This window comes from Lutra lutra, chromosome 12 (genome assembly GCF_902655055.1).
Source record: "Lutra lutra chromosome 12, mLutLut1.2, whole genome shotgun sequence".
NCBI lineage: Eukaryota > Metazoa > Chordata > Mammalia > Carnivora > Mustelidae > Lutra > Lutra lutra.
This window is the reverse complement of record NC_062289.1, coordinates 58,135,031-58,160,973: the sequence shown is the minus strand read 5'-3', so window position 1 is coordinate 58,160,973 and position 25,943 is coordinate 58,135,031. Positions and strand designations below refer to the sequence as shown.

The 25,943-nt window shown below is 38.3% G+C and overlaps 2 protein-coding genes across 12 annotated transcripts in view; both read right to left on the bottom strand.

Annotated features, from left to right (window-relative positions):
• Positions 1-25,943, bottom strand: part of PTPRM (protein tyrosine phosphatase receptor type M) — an 801,682-nt gene that overhangs the window by 323,734 nt on the left and 452,005 nt on the right. The gene's annotated exons all lie outside the window — the stretch shown is intronic.
• On the bottom strand, positions 2,182-4,497 carry LOC125081865 (cyclin-G1-like). Its single transcript, XM_047696723.1, has 2 exons — positions 4,369-4,497; positions 2,182-4,312 (listed from the first exon to the last, which is right to left on the bottom strand). The coding sequence occupies exon 2, from the start codon at positions 4,310-4,312 to the stop codon at positions 3,425-3,427; it is 888 nt and encodes a 295-aa protein (XP_047552679.1). The 5' UTR covers positions 4,369-4,497; the 3' UTR covers positions 2,182-3,424.

Genomic DNA, 25,943 nt, shown 5'->3' with positions numbered 1-25,943 from the left:
CTTCCTTGATATTCATTTCAAACTACATAAAACAGGAGGAGACAGAATGATTTCCATAGAGTTTTACGGAACTGTCAAAAATTGGTTTGGAGTGGGTTTTGACCTCTTCTGGCCCTAATTAATCTGTGATACCCACAAAAAGCCCCGGGAGTTTAGGATCTATTATTCTACCCAGAACAAAAGAATACCCAAACCATTCACTCTTGGTTACAGAAGTAAAGTGACTGATGTTGGAAAAAAGCCACTCATATATAATTTTAGTTCTACCTATAGGAACCATTCTCTCTAGTTAAGATTAAGCAGATAAATGTTATTTAAAACGTTTTTACCCGTTCATAGTCTCCTATTCTGGTATTTACAGTTTTTTATGACTGCATAGTCTTCTGTTTGAGGTTGTTTATGAGTCTGGGCAAACAGTTCCTCAAAAGGCCACATGCAACTATACTAGATTCATTACTGTACTATGATTCTTCTTAGTCTTCATCAACAACTTGTTTGGAAAAAAAAAAAAAGCTTTCTTCAATTTAAGGTCACATATGATTGATAAGTCTGTATTTAAAAACCCAAGTTTCCCTTCCTGCTAATCCTCTAGGGATGCCTGGAGAATGAGAAGGTAGAAACAGAAAGTTTTGGAAGGATAGCAGGTTGTTAGCATCTTACCTGGAATGATAATAGCAGGGAAGGTAGAGGGATTACCATGGCAAAAATGAACCAGTTCCTTTTTTTTTCTTTCAAGACTTATTTATTTGACAGAGAGGACCAATGGAAATTTTCACTACCAGTAGTGAAATTGCTGGATTGTAGGGTAGTTTTATTTTTAACTTTTTGAGAAAACTCCATACTGTTTTCCACAGCAGTTATATGTTAACTAACTAGAATTTAAATGAAAACCTTAAAAGAAAAAGATACACATACACAATGGAGTACTATTCAGTCAAAAAAAGAATGAAATCTTACCATTTGCAACCACATGGATGACACTAGAGACTATTACGTGAAGCAAAATAAGTTGGTCAGAGAAAGACAAATGCCATATGATTTCGATCATATGAAAGCACAAAACAAATGAGCAGAGGGGGAAAAAATAAAAGAAAGAGGCAAACCAAGAAACAGACTCTTCACTAGAAGGAACAAACTGATGGTCACTAGAGGGGAGGTAGGTTCAGAGGATGGATGAAGGGGATGGGGATTAAGGAGGGCACTTGTGGTGAGCACCAGGTGATGTATGGAAATGTATGGAAATGCACTGTATTGTGCACCTGGAACTAATACTATACTATGTGTTAACCGACTGGAATTTAAATAAAAACTTAAAAAAAGAAAAAAAATGGAAAGGCAATGTGGATTTTTTTGTTGTTTCCTTGGAAGCCAGGAAATCAATCAATTATTTATGGAAGAGGAACTGATTCATAGTGATTGAGTCCAACATTCTTGTAGGTCTGTCATCTGCTCCATATCCCTTCAAGAGTAGTTTGTTACATTTATTTATGTATGACTACCCCAAACTTCTCCTTTAAATGAACTTTGTCTCCCAAATTCATAGCTCTTAATTGGGAAAAAAAAAAAAAGTTCTAGACACACTCATCTCTACAGCCCACAAACATGAGGAGGGATTGGGTCAGAGAGCCCCTCCAAGAACACCTTGCCCTTTCATAGCACCCCTCCTACATCCCTCCATCTAGACAAGAAGTGATTTTTGGGGAGAGTGGAGGGGTTAGGAATCAGGGTAAAGTGGAATTTTATAAAGTTCCTCCAGGTGATTCAGAAACCACCCAGTATAATACAGCACACTTTTATTCTTTTTTTTTTTTTTTTAAGATTTTATTTATTTATTTGACAGACAGAGAACACAGGTAGGCAGAGAGGCAGGCAGAGAGAGAGGAAGGGAAGCAGGCTTCCTGCTGAGCAGGGAGCCCAATGTGGGGCTCGATCCCAGGACCCTGGGATCACGATCTGAGCCTAAGGCAGAGGCTTTAACTCACTGAGCCACCCAGGCGCCCCAGCGCACTTTTATTCTTAAGTTGTTTGGTGCTAATTTTTCTTTCTTCTTTTCTTTTTAAATTTGCTATATTTTCCAAGAATCATTTCTTTAATAAAATAACAAGGAAACATCACAAATAAACATTATTATAACAGCTAATTCATCACTCAATCTTTTTTTTTTTTTTTTTTTTTTTTTTGCATTTCAATGACTTTATTGAAAGGTATATCGCTTAGTACCAAAACATAGTTGGTTAGGCTACCTCTGCCAACTCAAAATTAACACTGATGTAGTCAATTATTGAAATATATCAGCCTTTTGGGAAAACTGAAGTTATCCACAAAACACAGTTCACAAAAGTATAAGATATATTGTGGTTCTTTGGTTTATTTTCTAGTGCACATTTACCCACAACATGATGTCAGAACTGGGTACAGCCATTATGGATGGACTCAGGCTACTTGCTGCACTGAGTAACTGTCTACAACACTTTTAATGCCGTAGATCTCCTTATAGTCACTGACTTAATAGAAAATCTTGAATACTACCTTAGCAACTTCATAATTATGAAGATGCTTACTACTTTTTTAAAGACTTTTTTTTGGCACAGGAGGGGCAATTAGTGAAAGTATATTCTCTTCCTTTAAAAATTCTAAATTAGAAGCAATAGCAGTTTTTGTAAAAACAGCCCTTAGTAAAAGCTTCTGGAGTGTTAAATCAGCAAATTTTTGGAGTGAAGTTATTTTGAACTAACACAATAAAAACAAATTTTCTTGATGGGATTAGATGGAGGAAGTAGATATTATGTAATTACTATCATGAATACAAACATTACCTGTTTTTTAGAAAAAATATTAAAGATAACTTAGTATGCCAAAATGACTAGGCCTGTAGTTTTACTTTTATAAAATGCCTTCAAATTTAAGTGTAATTCCCATTTATCAATAAAGTTCAATCTCTGGATTATCTATTACTTGCACTACAGGTACCAAGAAACCATTTTCACTGCCTCTAATAGTGACCCTTGTTACGCCTTAAAAGTGTATTTGTGAAATGTTGGTTTTGATGTCTACCTCCTAATTTAGAATTTAATTAGGTTACCACTTTTAATACCATCTAAATACAATATACTGACCCAATATAGAAGGTTGGGTCAATGTTAGAAATGAAGATTCACAGTTCACCTTCCCAGGCTTGTTATTAACATTTCACATTTATGTTCTTAGCTTTGAATTATATGCCTCACAGATGAATTCAAATTTATTTTAATTCCCCTATAGCTTATTAATTAGGTAGTTTTGCCAAATCTGAGAACATCAATGCTAATCTAGTTGTGATGTTCTGAGGCTTCACAGCTTAAATCCGTTAAAACATTATGGAATCCAGCTCAGGATTGTGGAGAAAGGCTTCAGAGAAGAGCTTTTTGTTGCTGTAACAATCCAATTAAGGGACCATTTCGGGAATTGTCGGAAGGTGGGTTATTCTGTAGTAACTATGCTTCAATTGCCGTGCAGTACGTCCAGAAACAATCCATTTCAACTTCTGAACATTTGGTTTGGAACACTTGTTAGATGAATATTCAGTTAAACACTTGGATACAAGTTCTTGCCAGAAGGTCAAATCTCCGCCATTTATCTTGGAATGTGTCTGAAGACATTCTATTCCTTCTGTTAACTCTACACACTTCTGTGCTTGGATCTCCAGTGCAATGATAGACAATGCCAACACAGAAGGCTTTGCTTTAGAAAATATGATCCTGCAGTGGCATGCCTTAAGTTGAGCTTCTAGTCTTTCAAAATTAAGGCTATTCCTCCTTTCAATTGGTAAGTTCTCTTGAATAAGTGAATAGTAGAGTTGCAGAAACTGAAAGGCAGTAGTAGCTTTGACTTTCCAACACACCTTCTCCAAAACAATCTTTTCCATTCTCATCAAATCTGAAACCGTGAACCTATACTGGCTTATTCGGATCAAGTCAGTTGCCAATGGGACATTCCTTTCCTCTTCTATTGATTTAACAGCCAAATAGAAGCAGCTCAGCCCAACACACCCAAGGTGCTTGGGCTGTACCTTCATTTTGGACAGGAATCTGTCCAGTAAATTCACAGCTAGAGAAAATGTCTCCGTGTCGAAGCCAAAGAACTGAGTTAGACTGAGAAGATCTTTTACTTCAAAGTCCCTTAGCCTTGCAGTCATTCTGAGGCCATTATCATGTGCAGATTCAATTAGTCTCAAGCCGCAGACCTTTGGCTGACATCTCGACTCCTGTTCCAACAGGGCATTCAGCTGGTGTAGCAGTTTCTGAGAGTCAGTTGTTGTCAGTACCTCTATCATCTTGACCGCGACTACGGCTCTTCAGTGGTAACCACCCTCCCCGGGCCTGCTCTCACCTCACCCCACAATATCAGATCCGATAGGCCCACGAGGTGAGGGGACTCGCGGGTAAGAGGGGAGAGGCCCGGGGAGGGGGAGCCGTCCTGAGTGGAGGTCTCCGCAGCGCCGCCCTGACGACACTGCCTCATCACTCAATCTTTAAAAATAAATTGCAATTCAATGATATGCATTTTTCATTTTTAATTGTTTATTTGCCACAGAAAATTAAAAAAAATTACTGACAAGTATGCTTCCTTGAATATTGCCTTGAAGTAGCTTAAAAACTATAATCTTAATAAGGCAGATCATTAATTTGCTATCTAGTGTTCAGTTTAGTTTAAAATACTCATGATTCTCAATGGAACAGTAATCAGACATTGGAAAGAATGAAATCTTGCCATTTGCAACCACATGGATTGACCTAGAGTATATAATGCTAAGTGAAATAAGTCACACTGAGAAAGACAAATATCATATGATTTCACTCATATGTAGAATTTAAGAAACAAAGTAAGGAACAAAGAAAAAAAGAGAGAAACCAAAAAATACACCATAGAGAACAAATAGATGGTTACCAGAGGGGAGGTGTGGGTGGGGGGGATGGGTGAAACAGATGATAGGAATTAAGGACCATAGTTGTAATGAGCACTAAGTAAATGTATAAAATTGTTGAATCACTGTATTGTACATCTGAAACTAATATAACACTGTATGTTAACTATCCTGGAATTAAAATTTTAAAAATAAAATAAAATACCCATGGTTCTTACCATGTTGAAAATTAACTAGACATTTTCATAAGTTTCCACAGATAACAATTCTAATGGGTTACTGATATGATAAATTGTAAAACAAAACAAAACAAAACACCTTAGCTTTTATCAGTCTTTCTGAAGTTGAATTATTAGCAAAGAAAAAAAAGTCTTCCAAAATTTAAAACAATCTTTCTTTGGCTTGCTGCCCATTTTCCTGCCTTCCCAGACATTTCTCACTTACTAATAACTTGGAGCAAGAGCACAAGGGTCAGATGCAGTAGGAACGTACCTGGACCAGTATGAGGAGGTGATAATGCTTGGTTGGATGGGGAAGTCCAGGAATCTGGATTTTGAGGACAGCCATCTATACTTTGAATGATGTGACCTGACAAAGTCAATTTGACCACACTGGCAACACTGTGGGGTGATAGGTCCTGAAGCTAGACCTTTGTAGAGTGGAGAAAGATGAGAGAATACAATAAATGGTGTCTATGGAAAAAATAAGAGATTCAACCAAGGAAACCACATCCATGGAGGACCAACAGATGCACAGACTGGGGATGCTTGGGAGAAGAGGGTGAGAAACAATTCCTCCATGCTGAGAACCAATGAAGAAAAATAAATACAAGAGTCTCGATACAAGATACGGATTCAAGATAGAGACAAGATACAAGATAAGTGGTGTTCTCAGTTATGCCTAAGTATGTTGAGGTTGAGGTTTTAGGAAGTCAATACGCAACAGTCTGTCTCCTCTTTCAGGTTCTCAACTGAGAGATAGAGACCTACTGATATTAGACATATGAAGATCATACTGTTAGGTTATTACTGATAAAGGTGACTGAAGAAAAAGGCTTATGTCTGTGGCCTATATAAGCTTGCTACTATAGCCATTCTTTTTTTCCCTTATTTAACTCTTTTAAGATTTTATTTATTTATTTGTTTGTTTGTTTGAGAGACTGAGAGAAAGAGAGAGAGAGAGAGAGAGAGAGAGAGAGAGAGAAAGAAGACTCCCCACTGAGCAGGGAGCCCAACAAGGTGCCCAATCCTGGGACCCTGAGATCAGGACCCAAGCCAAAGGCAGACATTTAACCAACTGAGCCGTCCAGATGCCCTTATTTAAACTCTTTTTAAAATATATTTTGAGCTCTTATTCATGTCACAAATTTACCTTTTAAAAAGTAAATGAAGAGACTTTTTTCCACTGCATATTTTTTCCTGCTTTCTCGAAGATTATTTGACCACAGAGTTGCAGGTCTGTATCTGGGCTCTCTACTCTGTTCCCATACTTTGTGTGTGTGTTTTTGTGCCAGTACCATGCTGTCTTGGTGACCACAGCTTTGTAGTAAAGCTTGAAATCAGGTAACGTGATGCCCTCAGCTTTGTTTTTCTTTTTCAACATTTCCTTGGCAATTCGGGGTCTCTTCTGGTTCCATACAAATTTTAGTATTGTTTGTTCCAGCTCTTTGAAAAATGCCAGTGGAATTTTGATCGGGATGACATTGAAAGTATAGATTGCTCTTTTGTAACTGGCTTCCTTTTACTTAGCATAATGTTCCCACAGTTCATCTGTGTTGTACCATATATCAGTACTCCACTCCTCTTTATTGTCAAACAATATTCTATTGTATAGATATACCATACATAGTATGTATGTATGTATACACACTATGTATACATACTATGTATGTATGTATAACATACCAAACATAGATATGTTTTTTATTCATATATCAGTTGATGGGAACTATAGATTGTTTCCACTTTTTGAATTATGCTGTAACACTTTTTTTTTTTTTTTCACATCCATAAAGTCTTTATTGTCATGTAGGGTAACATATTCAAAAGTTCTGGGATTAGGACATGGATATCTTTGGGGGGCCATTATTCTGCCTACCACAAAGGGTTCTAAAATATTAGAAATCTTTTAATATTTTGAACAGAGGACATTTGATAAAGAAAATTTGTTACACAAGAAATGGAAGATCTGACAAGTCAAAGCATGGGGCAGTACCCCAGAGTTTAGCAATAGCAGAAGCTACTCTCATTTCTAAGGTGGGAGGGGGCACAGGAAGAAGGTGGTGTTACCAGGATCCAGGAGCTAGGGTGATTTTGTGAGAATCATGGTGGAGACTTCCCAGTGGAAGTTGGGAGCAAGGAGGTATGTTATGCTGTAACACTCTTGTGCAAGTTTTGTGTGGACACGTTTTCATATACCTGGGTCTAAAGCTAAGAGTGGCACTACAGGGTCATAAGGTAACTCAATGTCTAACCATGTGAGGAACTGTGAGACTGTTTCCAAGTAGCTACACCATTTACATTCCCACCAGCAGTGTGATCCAATTTCTCCAAATCATTGGCAACACCAGTTAATTTCCATGCTTTTCATTTTACCTTTTTCTTATAGCAATGCTAGTGGGTATGAAGTGGTATCTCATTTTGGTTTCGGTTTTCATTTTTCTAATGGCTAAAGATGTTAAGTATTTTTTTTCTTGTGCTTACTGGTCATCTGTATTATCTTCTTTAGAGAAATGTCTACTCAAATCTTTGGCCCATTTTTTTTTTTAATTTTTTTATTTTTTCAGCATAACAGTATTCATTATTTTTGCACCACACCCAGTGCTCCATGCAATCTGTGCCCTCTACAATACCCACCACCTGGTGCCCCCAACCTCCCACCCCCGACCCCTTCAAAATTCTCAGATCGTTTTTCAGAGTCCATAGTCTCTCATGGTTCACCTCCCCTTCCAATTTCCCTCAACTCTCTTCTCCTCTCCATCTCCCCTTGTCCTCCATGCTATTTGTTATGCTCCACAAATAAGTGAAACCATATGATAATTGACTCTCTCTGCTTGACTTATTTCACTCAGCATAATCTCTTCCAGTCCCGTCCATGTTGCTACAAAACTTGGGTATTCATCCTTTCTTTCTTTTTTTTTTTTTTTTTTTTTTTTTTACAGCTTTATAAACATATATTTTTATCCCCAGGGGTACAGGTCTGCGAATCGCCAGGTTTACACACTTCACAACACTCACCATAGCACATACCCTCCCCAATATCCATAACCCCACCCCCTCTCTCAACCCCCTCCCCCCATTAACCCTCAGTTTGTTTTGTGAGATTAAGAGTCACTTATGGTTTATCTCCCTCCCAATCCCATCTTGTTTCATTTACTCTTCTCCTACCCCCTCAACCCCCCATGTTGCATCTCCTCTCCCTCATATCAGGGAGATCATATGATAGTTGTCTTTCTCCGATTGACTGATTTCGCTAAGCATGATACCCTCTAGTTCCATCCACGTCATCGCAAATGGCAAGATTTCATTTCTTTTGATGGCTGCATAGTATTCCATTGTGTATATATACCACATCTTCTTTATCCATTCGTCTGTAGATGGACATCTAGGTTCTTTCCATAGTTTGGCGATTGTAGACATTGCTGCTATAAACATTCGGGTGCATGTGCCCCTTCGGATCACTATGTTTGTATCTTTAGGGTAAATACCCAGCAGTGCAATTGCAGGGTCATAGGGTAGTTCTATTTTCAACATTTTGAGGAACCTCCATGCTGTTTTCCAGAGTGGTTGCACCCGCTTGCATTCCCACCAACAGTGTAGGAGGGTTCCCCTTTCTCCGCATCCTCGCCAGCATCTGTCATTTCCTGACTTGTTAATTTTAGCCATTCTGACTGGTGTGAGGTGATATCTCATGGTGGTTTTGATTTGTATTTCCCTGATGCCGAGTGATATGGAGCACTTTTTCATGTGTCTGTTGGCCATCTGGATGTCTTCTTTGCAGAAATGTCTGTTCATGTCCTCTGCCCATTTCTTGATTGGATTATTTGTTCTTTGGGTGTTGAGTTTGCTAAGTTCTTTATAGATTTTGGACACTAGCCCTTTATCTGATATGTCATTTGCAAATATCTTCTCCCATTCTGTCAGTTGTCTTTTGGTTTTTTTAACTGTTTCCTTTGCTGTGCAAAAGCTTTTGATCTTGATAAAATCCCAAAAGTTCATTTTTGCCCTTGCTTCCCTTGCCTTTGGTGATGTTCCTAGGAAGATGTTGCTGCGGCTGACGTCGAAGAGGTTGCTGCCTGTGTTCTCCTCGAGGATTTTGATGGATTCCTTTCTCACATTGAGATCCTTCATCCATTTTGAGTCTATTTTCGTGTGTGGTGTAAGGAAATGATCCAATTTCATTTTTCTGCATGTGGCTGTCCAATTTTCCCAACACCATTTATTGAAGAGGCTGTCTTTGTTCCATTGGACATTCTTTCCTGCTTTGTCGAAGATGAGTTGACCATAGAGTTGAGGGTCCATTTCTGGGCTCTCTATTCTGTTCCATTGATCTATGTGTCTGTTTTTGTGCCAGTACCATGCTGTCTTGATGAGGACAGCTTTGTAATAGAGATGGAAGTCCGGAATTGTGATGCCACCAACTTTGGCTTTCTTTTTCAATATTCCTTTGGCTATTCGAGGTCTTTTCTGGTTCCATATAAATTTTAGGATTATTTGTTCCATTTCTTTGAAAAAAATGGATGGTACTTTGATAGGAATTGCATTAAATGTGTAGACTGCTTTAGGTAGCATAGACATTTTCACAATATTTATTCTTCCAATCCAGGAGCATGGAACAGTTTTCCATTTCTTTGTGTCTTCCTCAATTTCTTTCATGAGTACTTTATAGTTTTCTGAGTATAGATTCTTAGTCTCTTTGGTTAGGTTTATTCCTAGGTATCTTATAGTTTTGGGTGCAATTGTAAATGGGATGGACTCCTTAATTTCTCTTTCTTCTGTCTTGTTGTTGGTGTAGAGAAATGCAACTGATTTCTGTGCATTGATTTTATATCCTGACACTTTACTGAATTCCTGTACAAGTTCTAGCAGTTTTGGAGTGGAGTCTTTTGGGCTTTCCACATATAGTATCATATCATCTGCAAAGAGTGATAGTTTGACTTCTTCTTTGCCGATTTGGATGCCTTTAATTTCCTTTTGTTGTCTGATTGCTGAGGCTAGGACTTCTAGTACTATGTTGAATAGCAGTGGTGATAACGGACATCCCTGCCGTGTTCCTGACCTTAGCGGAAAAGCTTACTTTGGCCCATTTTTGACTAGGTTCTTTTTCTTATTGAGTTATGGGAGTTCTTTATATATTTTAGGTGCCAGTCCTTTATCATACATATGATTTACAAAAAATTGTAAATATTTTGTAAAATTGCACGTTGTCTTTCATTTTTTTTTTTTTTTAACAGAGATTGCAAGTAGGCAGAGAGGCAGGAAGAGAGAGAGAGGAGGAAGCAGGCTCCCTGCTGCACAGAGAGACCGATGTGGGGCTCGATCCCAGGACCCTGGGATCATGACCTGAGCTGAAGGCAGAGGCTTTAACCCACTGAGCCACCCAGGTGCTCCTGTCTTTCATTTTCTTGATGGTGTCCTTTGAAGAACAAACATTTCAGTATTTTTTTATTTCATTAATTGCTTTTAGTGTCATATCTAAGAAACCACTGCCTAATTCACATGGAGGTCACAAAGATTTATACCTATGTTTTCTTCAAAAAGTTTCGTAATTTTGGATTTTATGTTTAGGTATGTGGTTCATTTTGAGGTAAGCTTTGTAAATGTAAGGAAGGTGTCTGACTTTATTCTCTTGCAAGTGGATGTCTAATCATCCCTGGACCATATTTTGAAAAGATCATTCTTTCCATATTGAATGGTCTTTGCACTCTTGTTGAAAATAAACTGACCACAGATGTAATAAGGGTTATTTCTAAACTTTCAATTCTATCACATTGATCTATATGTCTATCCTTATGCCAATATCACACTGACTTGATTACTGTAGTTGTGTAGTGAACCCATTCTTTTTTTAATTGAAGTATAATTAACATAGTGTTTTATTAGTTTCAGGTGTGCATTATGATTCAATAATTCTATGCAGTTTTCAGTGCTCATTAAGATAAATGTACTCTTGATGTCCTTTATCTATTTCACGCATTCCCCCCACCCACCTGCCCTCCAGCAACCACCAGTTTGTTCTCTGCATTTAAGAGTCTGTTTTGTAAATTAAATTCACACACCCCCTTCGTTCACTGGGAGAAAAAAAAAACACTCTGCACCCCAACTTAGGGGAAGTCAATTTATTGCTGGTTGTAGAAAAGAACAATTGTGTCCTGAGGAACCACACCCAGAGGGAGTTGATCAAATATCCTCACTTGCTCTTTTAGAGAGAGAGAGAGAGTATATGTGCATGCAAGCCAGTTGGGAGAGGGGCAGAAGGAGAGAGAGAATCTCAAGCAGCTCCATGTCCAGTGTTAAGCCCCACAAAAGCCTCGATCTCATGACCCTGAGATCATGACCTGAGCTGAAATCAAGAGTTGGATGCTTAACCAACAGAGCCACCCAGGTACCCCTCCTCAATTCTTTTTTCAGAAGTCATCATTCTGAGTCACTACTCATGGGAAGGAGTAAGAGTGACAAAGATTCTCTCTGTGACCAAATTCGAGCCAGGCTCCTCTGAGCCTTTCCTCTCCTAGGCCTCAACCTTGTCCTGTGAAGACTTGAACAAACACTAAGAGTTTTCTAACTGCTCAAGGCTTCGTCCCTAGGTGATCCAATCCCCCTTAAAGTGCCTACCTGAGAAAACTTGAAGCTTCCCAAAGAACTGAGGGTTTATTCCAGTGACACCTGAAGACAGGGCCCCTGTGTCCCATCCCCTGGGGAGGGGAGCAGCCCAACCTGGGTAAGTGCCAGTTAGCCAATCAGATGGGTTGTCTTGTGGACCAAGAAACCCTTCTAGATTTGTGTAAATTTTTGCTTCCCTGACTCGACTAAGCCCTTGCTCAACCGCTTCCATTCTCCCTTTAAAGATCCAGTTATCTTAGAGCAAACCCAAGTTGAGTCATTTCATGCTGGATTATTTTTCCTATTGCAGTAGTACATTTCTGATTAAAACCTGTCTTTGCCACTCTAACAAGTGCTTGGCTTTATCCTTGATAGAGGGAAGGAGAAGAAAGAGCTGAGGACCAAGTCCTTTTCCCTCTATGGAAGCATCAGGAATAGAGAATAGTCATTCCTCATTCCCCAAACATGGATGATGTAAAAAAGAACTAAAAAAGAAAATCCCCAAACCAAAAAAACAAACAAATCAAAACCCAAAACCAAAAAACAAAACAAAAAACCCAAAACTCAAAGAACTAAATCTAAAAAAGAAAGAAAAGAAGAAAATCAATATACTATATATAAAGCTTATTTCTAGTGTAGAACAGAACAGCAAGCATATGTTATAAAGACATTAGCATGGGACCAAATAGTAGAAGAGATAATCCAGGTAGAGCAGACAACTTGTAAATAAAGACATATTATCAGGTGATCACATACTATGTTTAGCACACTAAAACAGAGGTGTCAAGTTAACATTAGGAAATTCTATCATTGACTAGCAAAGTCCTAGGTAGAGAATGGGATCCAAGGGGCAATATGAGGCATATTAATGCAAGAGAAGGCTAGGTACTGCCATAAGACAGACATCTAGTTGCTTGACATGAAGTATGAGCTGAGATCTGATCTGCTCAGTTATCACTACGGTAGAACAAATTGATAATGCGACCAGAGCAAAGCAACGAGGTGATGAACCACATGTCTTGTTCTAATCTCCCCTGCATGAGGTCAGTAAAGGTCCCGGAGACAGTGAAGGATTAGGGGTCCAGCTATGGGGAGGGGAGCTCTGATAAGCCTGGGAAGCAGATGCGGGTGACCAGCCTATGGGCAACAGAGGATGGACTGGAGAGGGTAGGGTGAAAGGCTGGAGCTCCCACAGGAGGACTCTTTTGACCATGGTAAACTCGGCCTGTAACAGGAGAATGGAAACCCAAGAAACCTCTTTAAAACACAAACCATGAAATGCAGTCCTTTAGATGGCCAGAGGTGGGAAAGAAGGGTGGAACAAGACATAGGAAACAGACAAATAAAAAAACGACTCAAAGTGAAGGCAGTCTTGCCAAGACCATGAAAACGAGAAAAAGGCTTGGGTCCCATTTTATCTGCTAGTTTGCTGCCTGTGTCATATCCATAGAAGGATACCCAGTGTGACACTTATGGTAAACCTGAAGCTCAGGGTCAAGGCTGAAGGACAGGAGGTTATGTGGCTCTTCAAGCCACTGACACAGGTGGTGGTTCCAAGGAAAAGCATTCACAAGGATGAGAGAAATAAAGAAAAAGACTTCATTAGCTGAATTTCATGTTTTGCTTTTAGGTTTTCCTTTTAAGATTCCTCACAGCATTTGCCCTCCCCTATGAAACTAACAGTAATGCGATATTAAGAGTCAAATTTTTTAAACCATTCATTCTTTGAGACATGTCATTTTCAACATACTACTTTACAATAGGTTTTACTTGAGTTTTAAAAGAAGATAAGTTTTCAGTCAAGCGAAGAATTTTCAACTCGAACTACAGCCAACTGGTATTTGAATTTTTATATTTGGTACATACTTAATAGTTACACATTTTAGAGAATGCCTCATTTAAATTCTAATGTATTTTAATAAGGAATGAAAGGAAATATCACCCAGTATTTTTTTTTCTTAAAATTACCCCTAGTGCTTGATTACTCCTCCACAATCAAAATCATGTCTTAAATATGAATGATACAAAACAAGACTACATACAGCCTGAATGTCTAACAGAGAGATTTTAGCTGCTTGTTTAAAATGACATACCTAGCTATTCAGTAATCACTTTATAATAACCCCTTTCATTTCCAAATCTACTTAGCCATCAGGCAATAGTGAGCAAAAAGCTGGCAGTAGTTTTTACAACTGCACATTAGTTTTACATTTCATGACAAGCTAATTCTAGAGAGTTCTAAAGAGAGACAAGTATGGGTCCTTGTGATTTTCTTCACTTTGCATGACGGAAACATGTGTCTAGTTGCTAAATGAAAGATAAAAGACTACAGACATATACTTTTCACTTCACCCTTATGTCAGAGACAATTTGCCCCAATTACACCCCAGGTACGTGGTACATATCTAAGTCAAAAAAAAGTGGGTAGACTGACAATTACTCTGACTCGAGACAAAGAGTTGCAGGGGTTCAGCATCCCAACCACAACTGAACTTAACTGTGGTGTGATGATGGGTCCTGGGTTTAAGTGATGCATAAACATAATACAGAACTTAAACTTCCATATTTTATTTAATTTTATTTGTAAAGTTTTTTTTATTTATTTGGGGGGTGAGGGGGGTGGGGCAGAGTAGAGAGTCTTCAAGCAGACTCCCTACTGAGCATGGAGCTGATGTGGGGCCCAGATCTCATGACCCAAGAGATCATGACCTGAGATGAAACCAAGAGCCTGACACCTAACTGACTGAGCCACCCAGACACCCCCTCCACTTCCACATTTTAGAAGGCAGAAGATATAACCACACTGTACTGATATGACAAATGTGCTTGGCGATTTTTTATTTGGTCACACCAAAGGCATTTCAATGCAGAATAACTAACTTAAAGTCATACCTTTTGACACCCCTAATTAAATTCAAAACCCCAACAAGGGTCATGTGCATCTATATCATACCAAATGGCTAAAAGAGCAAACTAATTTTCAAGGCATTATTTAAGTTAATCCATGACCCACACCCCTAGCAATACTTTAAGCTCCTGGTTTAAGCTTTTAAGGTTGCCATGAAAATTACCTGGTAAGATGATAAACCATGGTATAAATCTTCTCAGATTTTAGCCACTCCATCCTTGCCAGGAAAGCAGAGGCACAGATGTTGTTTGTAATGTTGTACAAAAATAAATGGGATATGCTATTTCATACATCAGTCTGAAGAAGATGTGGCAGGACATTCTTGCTATCACTGCAGTCTACATCTGCTAACAAACTGCATTAATTCAAAGTCATTATCCCCAGGAATGTTAGCTAAAACAAGAATTTAAGGCAAGACTTTCCTGAACTGGAGTGACAAGACTGAATGGCCCTATAAATCTGTGCTCAAGAAATGTTATCAATTAATGCTGCATGGCTACATAGCAGAGATAATTTTTTTTGTAAATGGATACATTCTGATGTGTATAATCAACCTGAGCCAAGGAACGTAGAATGAAATCAGCGATGACAAATGAACTCTCAAATGCAGGAACTGATAAATGAACAATATTCTCCAAATCAACTGGTGAAATAAACTTTGAACTGCTCATTGCATTCAGGCCCATAATGAACAAAAATAGCTCTTGCACCATGCAATTATGGTTAACGGTTTTAAACATCTGGCAACAAGGCAGAACAGAGCACAGATGTGAAAATGGAAAAACTCAAGATTAAAAGGTAATGCATGAAAAGAAACTCACTTTTACTTTTTGACCGAATCTTAGTCTTTTTTCCCCTATTTTTTCCATATAAAAACCCGTATCACTCTTCTCAAAAAACATGTGGTTCTTTTCGGGGTGGGGGGTGAGGTTGGGCTAAATAGGTGAAGGGGATTATAGAGGGCACTTGTGATGAGCACTGGGTGATGTATACAAGTGGTGAATCACTGTATTGTACCCCTGAAACTAACATGACACTGAATGTTAACTAACTAGAATTTAAATAAAAACTTAGAAAGAAAAAGAAACCTTGGGGTTCTTTTCTTTTAAATCCCACCACTACCAATGACCTTGAAGTATATCTTATCCTATCAACTCCAAGTCAGCTCTTGGTTGACAAGTCCGCTCTTGGTTGAATTTTAATGGTAGCACACCGACTGCCGACCCAAGTGCAACCTTATACTCAGCTGTACCCAATCACAATACAGGAAGTGAAAGAAGTAGCAGGATCTCCACGTGGGGAATCACCCAAATACAACAATAATTCTTTTTTTAAAGATTTTATTTATTTGACAGGCAGAAATCACAAGTAGGCAGAGAGGCAGGCAGAGAGAGAGGAGGAAGCAGGGTCCTTGCCAAGCAGAGAGCCCGATGTGGGGCTCAATGCAGGGCTCGATCCCAGGACCCTGAGATAATGATCTGAGTCGAAGGCAGAGGCTTTTACCCACTGAGCCACCCAGGCACTCCTACAACAATAATTCTGAATGCAGACACTATTTGAGTGAATATGATTGCCTGCCTCTCTGCCTACTTGTGATCTCTCTTTGTCAAATAAATGAATAAAATCTTAAAAAAAAAAAAAAGAAAGAAAGAAAATGAGAGCAAGACTCAGGCCTGGCTGCCACACATCAAAACACAGGGTACAAATTCAGAGAACATATGCCAGCCACCACCTCCCCAATTTTCATGAGCTAATATGCACTTTCCCAGAGTTATTGCTGTAATCCAGAAGCTTGGGAGGGTCACCCAGGAGGCTACATCCGAAAGAAATGACTGCAGTGGGTAGCAAAGATACCACATCCCCATTCAGCAGGGTTCTAAGGACAAAAGGAAGTTGCACTGAGTTGGTGAGATGGGAGACATGTCAGAGCCTGGGGACGCCATATATGGGAAAGAAGGGGTCAAGGGAGGGTACAGGTACCCACACTGTATGCACCCAACTCTCAGCTCATGGGGAAATTAGCATTAAAGCTTTCATTCTTTGCCATCTCATAAAAATCATTACCTCTTCGGGAAAGCTCTAAATGAGGAAGATTTAAATTATTGACCTTAACTTATTCTGTCAGCTTATAATATATCCAATTGGGAATATACCCAAGAAATTTTTCTTCCTTAATGGGGGCCTTCAGTTTTTTGGGGTTTTTTGTTTGTTTTTGTACCAGAGTATGGGTACCCACGACTATAGGAAAGTCCTCTCAATAATCTCAAAGTGTCAAGACCTTTTCTAGCCTTTTCTAAACTGCATACTGCCTCTGAAAAATCTATCCCAGGAAAGAATAAGTATTGATCTAACCATGTATCAAGTATGATATTTTAGAAAATAACATTAAAGATAATATCTACCATTTTTGAATATTTATGTTTTACACAGTATTCTAAGCAAGTATATAGATATATATGTATATATTTAAGCAAAATTTAATTAAATATAAAAGGAATGATTCTAAAATTATACTTAAGACTCTGTGGAAATGAAAGATTGAAATCAAACCTCCTTTAATTTAAATAAGGGAGCAGAATTGAACAAGTATCAAATTGTTGAGGAGAGAAATATAGTAATCTGTAAAAGTTCCCAGAACTTCTTATGAGGCTTCATTTCCTCGTGGATGGTTTATATGCATACAAAATAATATACAAGATTTAATGGGTATTTGCAACACTGACAACTGCATTTTATTAACTTCAAAGGTTGGCTTCTAGACAATAAATCCAGTATGTTCTAATAATGTAGGTATTAAAAATCTGCTACTTACAGAATTATGAATTTGGTAATTACTTCTGAGTTGCACAAAATCATAAAATGCATCAGGTTTTCTCTAACTTAACTCTGGTAGAAAATAAACTAAAAAAATAGTTCCAGTTCTTTATTAATATTAAGACCTTTTCAAGGTGTTACAAGAACATGTTTTACCATGGATTATGTTCTTAGAACCAACTCTAGCAAATATCCTAATTCTGGCTATGTGTATAACTTGAATCACTTTCCAGTTTCACAGAATTAAAAGGGGGGAAGGAGGAGGACTTGCCTGATAAAAATCAAGAGGCTGACTAAGCAGGTACTGGAAATATTAATACTGTGAAAATATTATGATTAGAAATATGACCATCTGCTAAAAATTCAAGCAGCTAACTGCAGAGGGAGGAAAAAAAAAAACCCAGAAAGCTAGTATATATTTTTAAAACTGTGTGGGCTTTCTTCTTTCATCAATCCCTGCAGCTGTTTCCCTCCTCCTAAAACCAATGAAAATTTGATTAACGTGACAACAAACCTCATTCTAAGTTACAGAGACCTCATTAGAGTCAGGTGGAAGGCAGAGGTAGCCACACCTCTCTTTCTATCTGAAGATACACAAGTAGCATTTGCGGGGAACTCTTTAGTCATTCAGTGAACAGCCTGTTATCATGAGTGATAACGGTCTAGAAGTCTGAAGAACACAAGGAGCTCAGAGTCTGTGACCTCAGTCATACCTAAGTTTTTTCAATACAGAGTAAGTGTTCTTTCAATGGTGACACATAAGTGGGGGGAAGGAAAACCCAAAAGTATTAACAGTAAACATCGGTGACCTGAGGCTAACATACAAGAAAGCCAGCTCTAGCTCAGGACTGTTGCAGATGTTCTTGGGCTATGTGGGCCTTTCGGCCAGGTCCAGTCATTATTCCAGACCTCTTCTTGTTCAGGTCGGAAGTGCTCTGCTACCCAAATCACACTCGGTTTACTGGGTATTTACCTCAAAGATACAGATGCAAGGAAAAGAAGGGCCATCTCTACTCCAATGTTCATAGCAACAATGGCCACAGTCGCCAAACTGTGGAAAGAACAAAGATGTCCTTCAACAGATGAATGGATAAAGAAGATATGGTCCATATATACGATGGAGTATTATGCCTCCATCAGAAAGGACGAATAACCAACTTTTATATCAAGATGGATGGGACTGGAAGAGATTATGCTGAGTGAAATAAGTCAAGCAGAGAGAGTCAATTATCATATGGCTTCACTTATGGAGCATAAGGAATAACATGGAGGACATTGGGAGATGGAGAGAAGTGAGTGGGGGGAAACTTGGAGGGGGAGACAAACCATGAGAGACTGTGGACTCTGAGAAACAAACTGAGGGTTTTGGAGGGGAGGGGGTGGGGTGTTGGATGAGTCTGGTGCTGGGTATTAAGGAGGGCACGTATTGCATGGAGCATTGGATATGGTGCATAAACAATGAATCTTGGAACACTGAAAAAATAAAATTTAATTAAATTTTTTTAAAAAAAGCACTGGAGAATTAACTGATGAGAATGTAATTCACCTGAAAGTTTTACAAATCTGAACTGGACCAAGAAAAATGTAATCAGAGAATCAGAACTTAGAAAGACCTGTGATGCTATTGTATTAGAGGATGTATACTGACCATCCCTGACTTACGATGCCTTGACTTAGGATTTTTCAACCTGACCATGTGCGAAAACAATACACATTTGGGAGAAGCTGTACCTTCAATCTGCAATCTTCATTTTTTCCTGAGGTTGATACGCAGCAGATACTCTCCCTCGATGCTGGGCAGTGGCTGCAGCTCCCAGTGAGTCATGCGATCACCAGTACATGAGATCACCAGGGTTAACAACTGCTAGACTTAAAACCATTCTGTTCCTCACTTTCAGCACAGGAGTCAATCAATTACAGGAGCTATTCCACAGTGGATTGTAAAATAGGCTTTTGTCAGATGACTCTGCCCGGCTGTCGGCTAGTTTAAGCTTAGGCAAGGGCTACACTGTGACCTGTGGTAGGTTAGGCATGTTCAATGCACTTTCGATTTACGGTATTTTCAACTTACAACATGTTTATGTGGACATGAGCCCCACTGTAAGTCAAGGAAGATCTGTGCTTAGAGGAATGGAGAATTCAGACTGCGTTATACACATATACACTTAACTCATTTCTTAAAATGAGAAATTCGGTAAATCAAGCAAAATGGGTATTTTTTTAATAGTGTCAGTTGACTAAATAGAGGCTTCTCACACTTGAGATGTTGAATCAGCAATAGAAAAAATGACAGGAAGCTGCCTCAGTAATAAAACATTTAAATTGTATCTGAAAAGAAGAAATTCTCAAACATCTAAAGAAGCCATTATCTGAGGCACAAAAGATTTTCCCTCATAAGTACATTCTGAGAGCCAGGAAAATGAGGAAAGTGTAAGGAATTTATTTAGACTTGAAATGCTATTTTTCTAAATTGAATATGCTCATACTTTCTAATTTCTATCCTACTGAAATATAATATTTTTATTACAATAACAACATAACGTGTTATAATATGTGTGGGTCAAATCACCCTCTTGTGAAAGCTCTGTTTCAAAATTTTTTGGATTAGCTTCATATGTCTCTAATCCTCCAGATAAACTTTAAAAATACTTAGCAAGTCCCTAAAAGTTACTGGGATTTTAGCTGAAATTATATTAAATTTAAAAGTTACTTTTGGGAGAATAGGCAGCTTTAAAATATGAATATTTCCTCTACTTATTTACTATTTGTTAGGTTTTTTTTCCTAGGCATTGTATATGTTTTAAGGAGGTTGTAAATGGCATCTTCCTAATTACATTTTGTTCTAAGATTACAGGCAAGCTGGGAATAGCAGTGAAAACAACAATAACAACAAACATTCATATTGCACTAGCTGTAGCAGGCACTATTCCAAGGCTTTACATAAAACCATTTATTCACAGATGGGGAAACTGAGGCACAAACATTAAGCAACTTGCCCAGCGTTCTATAACCGACAAATAAGCATCAGAGCTAGAATTTGGATTCAGGCACTGAGGCTCCCGAGTTAGTGATATTTATATTCTACTTTGTAACCATGTACCCTCTCAAAGAGTTTTCATAATTTTCAAGGGCTTTTCCTACATTTTCCAGTAAGAAAATGCTATGAAAAAAAGTAATAGATAATTTTATTCTTTTTTTAATATTATATTTCATTTTCCCCTTAGTTTACCAAACTGGTAAACAATTCCCTAATATTAAATCACTGTGATTTTTTTTTAACTCTAAGATATCAAAGGTTACTGTATCTGGTATTGTGTTGTGCATGTAATAAATGGATCCCCAGTCATTTCTTTCTTGCTCCTTCTACCCTCTTGGCTAAATCAGGCTTTTGTCATCCTTCCCCACCTCCAGAATGAACCCAAGCTTGACTAGCCTAGAAAAGACTCCTGACTGCGACTCCTGAATTCGACCACAACCCTCGGTGACATCACTCTCCGCATCTCCACACATCTGCCAGACACTTGTTGCCATCCCTTTGATGGCAAGGCCACCTCTCCCTCCTCTGCCCACCTTCTCCCTTTGTATCAGAGATCGCAAATGTGCCTCCCTTGTAACTCTCCTCCATTGTCTTTCTGGAATGCATTTGCTTCAAATTCAAGAGGAGACTGGGTTTTTGCCCTGACTTTCTGCAGGACTGGCTTGCTGTCCAGACTGCTTTGTTTCTGGCATTTTCATTAATTCCACGCATATTGTATCTGACAGAATTACTGCTGTGTTTGTTGACAGGGCCCTCTGGCCTCCAACATCAAATACATGATATTCCTATCAAACTTGACACCTGTTTTTCATTCCCAGGCATTGATTTTCTACCCACTAGCCAACATATTTCATAGAAAGAAACTGTTAGCACTATCTGCAAAGTATTGATTGCAGCAACACTGAAATCCCTACCTGAAAATTTACAGCCTTAATTTCCAGTAGGTTGTATCAGTTATTTCCAAGTGGGTGAAGATTTAAGAGTGTGATCAGCATGTGCTAACTAAAATGTTTACTACTGAGCAGCCTCTACAACTTGCAACTTAGGACAAAATTGGAAAGACAGAAGTAAGTGCTAAGCAATTATTTGATTAAGTTCCTCAAAGATCCCATGAAATGGCCATGTGTTTTCCAAGGAAAGAATAAAAATACAATACGAAGCAGAAACTCTTTCAAAAAAAAAAAATCCGGGGCACCTGGGTGGCTCAGTGGTTAAGCCTCTGCCTTCAGCTCAGGTCATGATCTCAGGGTCCTGGGATCGAGTCCCACATCGGGCTCTCTGCTCTGTGGGGAGCCTGCTTCCTCCTCTCTCTCTCTCTGCTTGCCTGTCTGCCCACTTGTGATCTCTCTCTGTCAGATAAATAAAATCTTAAAAAAAAAAAAAATCCCCAAATCAAAAGAAAATGTGAGGATCAATGTTGCACCTTAGGAAGGAAAGACTGGGTGGTTTGCAGGTTTGCAGGTAACTACTTCTAAAGTTTGAAAAAGAAAGTCTGTTTTTGGCAAAATGTGACACAGAATTTATCACTTTGTATATAAAACATATACTTACCAAGAGTTAATGAACTCATTCATCATTCAACAATCATATATTGGGGGACTACTATGTGCTAGTTAGTATATTCAGAATTTCATCTGCATCCCTTCATCTTGTCCTCACATTATTCGTCAGTTTGAAACTATTTTTCATACTTTCAGAGAAGGGACACCTCACTTAGGACTTCCCTCTGTGTTCTACAAAGAGGAGACACAGAGAGAAGGCTTTCAATAATGGAATTAAAAGAACCCAATATTTCCAAATTTATTACATTAAAATAAACAGATGACCTTTAGAAGAACCCCAGGGGTCAGCATGCTAACCTATTACTATAGAAACGTGCACTACAAAAACACCAAAAACACACTCATAAACAGTAATCTATCCATGCGGTTTTGAATAAACTCTCACTTCAAACCAACATGGCAAGGGAAGACTTGTTACTTAGTAGTAACAAGTTACTTAGTTACTTAGAAGTTACTTAGAAGTTGACTTTGGGAGGTCAGTGGATCAGGTTCTAGGCCCACAAATTACTTTTATTTTCTATTCTACCTATACCAATAATTGCTGATGACCTAACCATTACACCCAACAGTGTTCAGTGCTGCTAGGAATAAAAAAACAAAAACAGAAACATAAGGTATGACTCCTAATGCTGAAAATGTTCATTATTTTTGAGCTGGGCGTCAATCTAATATACATAGAACACATGAATGAAGATGGTACATGATGTCCACACTGTAGTAGTCTAAGAAGGCAGACCTAATACAGCTTTACAAGCTGTATTATGAAGTATAGCTTACAAAGACGGTGGTATCTAGGCTCTTACTTAAAGGAAGAGATGGTCTGAACTGTTCATCCAAAAGAAAGAATGGATTCTAGGTGAGGATAACATCATTAGCCAAAGCCTGATGTGAGATTAGTGTGTCGGGACCAAAGGCTAAAACCAGGTAGATGTGCTGCTTCAATCACAGGGAAGATCAGATCAACCAGGGCTGCACTCGAGCTTGAACTTCCTCCCTTGGACATCAGGAACACATCAAGAGGGGAACGTTCAATTCAAGAAATAGTTACTGAGGGTTTACTGTGTGTCAGGCACCATACTGATGCTGGAGACACAAAATTAAGTAAGACATAATCCCTAGTTTCAAGGAGCTCACATTCAGTGGTGAAGAGTGAAATATAAAACCATAAGAATTACAGAACAATGCACCAGGACAATGAAAGAAGTGTATTCAAGGAATAAAAGAACACAGGGAAGGAAGAATCAGCTCTCAGTTGGGAAATGAGGGAACAATGGTAGGGGGTCAGTGCAAGGAAGGCGTCCCAAAGAAGGTGACGTGGGAGCTGGGAATACAAGAGACAGACGGTGGCCAAGCAAACAAAGCTGGGAAGGACACTCCAAGCCTGACAAAAATGTCCAGGAGGTCAAGATGGACTTGAAGTGAGGGAAACTATATTAATGAAACCAGACAGGAAGTTGCCTCAAATTCCATTTGGGAGACATACGCATAATCCACTATAATGAAGCCCAGCCCAGGGCTTTAGAGAAAAAGAGAATAAAGAACACGCACTTTCATTTTCTGGAGGGTTTAGGTGAATTACAGTGTTCTATAACTAAAAATCAAAGGGTATGAATTGAAATGTTTCCTCATTTGAGATGTTACTGCCAAATTATTAAAAGGCATGATAATGAAGGGGGCTCATGTTCAAGACTGAATTCACAACCTTCTTTGCACACTTTGTCTCCCTCCATTGTATCTTCTTGGTCAAAACTAATGCCATTCAACCAGCTGAAATATAGAAGTAGTTGAAATGCTAGAAACACAGAAGTCAACTTTGATTCCTCACTTCTCCCCCCCCCCTTGTATACAATTCCTCATCAAATTCTGTGTTTTATTTCTTATATATCATTTGAATTCATCAGTGTTTCAGCATGTCCACTTCCAACATCACAGACAAATTGACCATCTTTTACCTAGAGGTGGTAAAAGAGAATAGTCTAGTCTTTTAGACTAGTTTAAATAGTCTAGTCTTTTACCTAGACTATTACAATGACTAACTCTAGTGTCTGATATAGTAGCTACTTTACAAATACTAGTTTAATTAATGAATAATTTGTTAAGTAAGGGAACAGTTAGCCCTACTTACATGTCATATAAGTATATTATAGCATATATGTGGTTTTAATTGGAGAGTTGATCATGCCCCTAAATTAAAAACATGTTGAAGGCACTACCTGTAAGTATACAAATGTGCATGTTGTATCTATTATTAATTGATATGTTTTCCTATAGTGGTACTAAATGCCAAATATTATGCATTATGTTATTTGGTCCGCTCTAAAAAACAAAACAAAAAGATGAGGTTATTGGATTAGGGATACCTACATCTAAGAATGATAATCAGAATGGATAATCAGGGCCACCTATGGCTTAGTGGGTTAAGCATCAGCCTTGAGCTCAGATCATGATCCCAGGGTTTTGGGATTGAGCTCCGAGTCAGGCTCAGTCTGCTGGGGAGTCTGCTCCTCCCTCTCCCTTTGCCTCCTGCCCCCACTCATGCTTGCTCGCTCGCTCTCACACTCCTCTCTCTCTCAAATAAATAAATAAATTATTTTTAAAAAAAGAATGGATAATCAGATTGGAGAGTGTTTAAAAACAGAGTGAATGGGTTTTCAAGCACCACAAAGACAACCCACCAGTGGGCAGTGGTACAAGATAACAGTTAATGAAGAGGAAAGAATTGGGGGTTGGGGAAGGAAGAGAGGGGAGTGGATGGGGCTGGAGATAGAGCAAGTGGTGGACAGATGGAAAGAAACACTAAGATAAATTTTAATTTTTATAATTTTTTCAGACATAAGACATGTCTCTGCATCTAGTCAACTGCCCTCCAGTAAAACCTATCATTTTATACTCAGTCCCACTTGTTAACTTTTCCTACTAATTCAGAAATTATGTTCCTCTTTTAAAATCAAACTTTAATGGGTTAAGCTCCTTCCAGCTTTTTTTTTTTAAAGATTTCATTTTTAAGTAATTTCTATACCCAACATGAGGCTTGAACTTATAACCCTGAGATCAAGAGTTGCAGGCTTAGCTGACTGAACCAGCCAGGCAGCCCAAGCTCCTTCCAGTTTTACGTTGTCTTGATTTTTGTTTTTACATTTATTTATTTATTTATTTATAAATTTCTTTCTTTATTTATATTTTGCTTTGTGGGAAGTCTCTCTAATGTCTGACTAACAATCACATATTTTTATATACATACATATTTGGCTATGGAATATGCTAGCAGAAATGTGCAGTAACAGAATAAATAGAAGTTTAAAAATGACTCACAAAGGTTATTACCTCACAGATGTACACATTTCCATGCAAAATATATTCTAGAGGAATGTAAAAATCCTAATAACCCTAATATGCCAAAGTGCTAGGACCCCCATTTTTTAAGGGATGAATTTCTCATTCTAGAATATAATTACCAAGCCATCTCTAGGTAAAAATTGAATGTAACCAAGAACACAAAATATTTGTCTGTATAGCTTATTTATATTAAGATAAAAAACAGATTGAATTATATGTCACTAAATTCTAAAAGACTAATCCTTAAATGGATAGATCAAGACTTGATCAACTTTAACAATACTTTATAGTGTTTTGTTAGAAGAAAATTTATTTTATTTTATTTTATTTATTTGACAGAGAGATAGAGACACAAGTAGGTAGAGCAGCAGGCAAAGGGAGAAGCAGACAACCCTACAAGTAGGGAGCCCGATGTGGGACTCGATCCCAGGACCCTGGGATCACGATATGAGCCCAAGGCAGACACCTAACCAGCTGAGCCACACAGGCACCCTGATAATTTTGTTTTTTGATGAAGAAATGAGTAATTATCAAACTCAGGCAAAGACTTTCTATTTCATAT

Coding starts and splice junctions, on each gene's coding strand:
- LOC125081865 (XM_047696723.1), bottom strand. CDS start 4,312: ATGATAGAGGTACTGACAACAACTGACTCTCAGAAACTGCTACACCAG.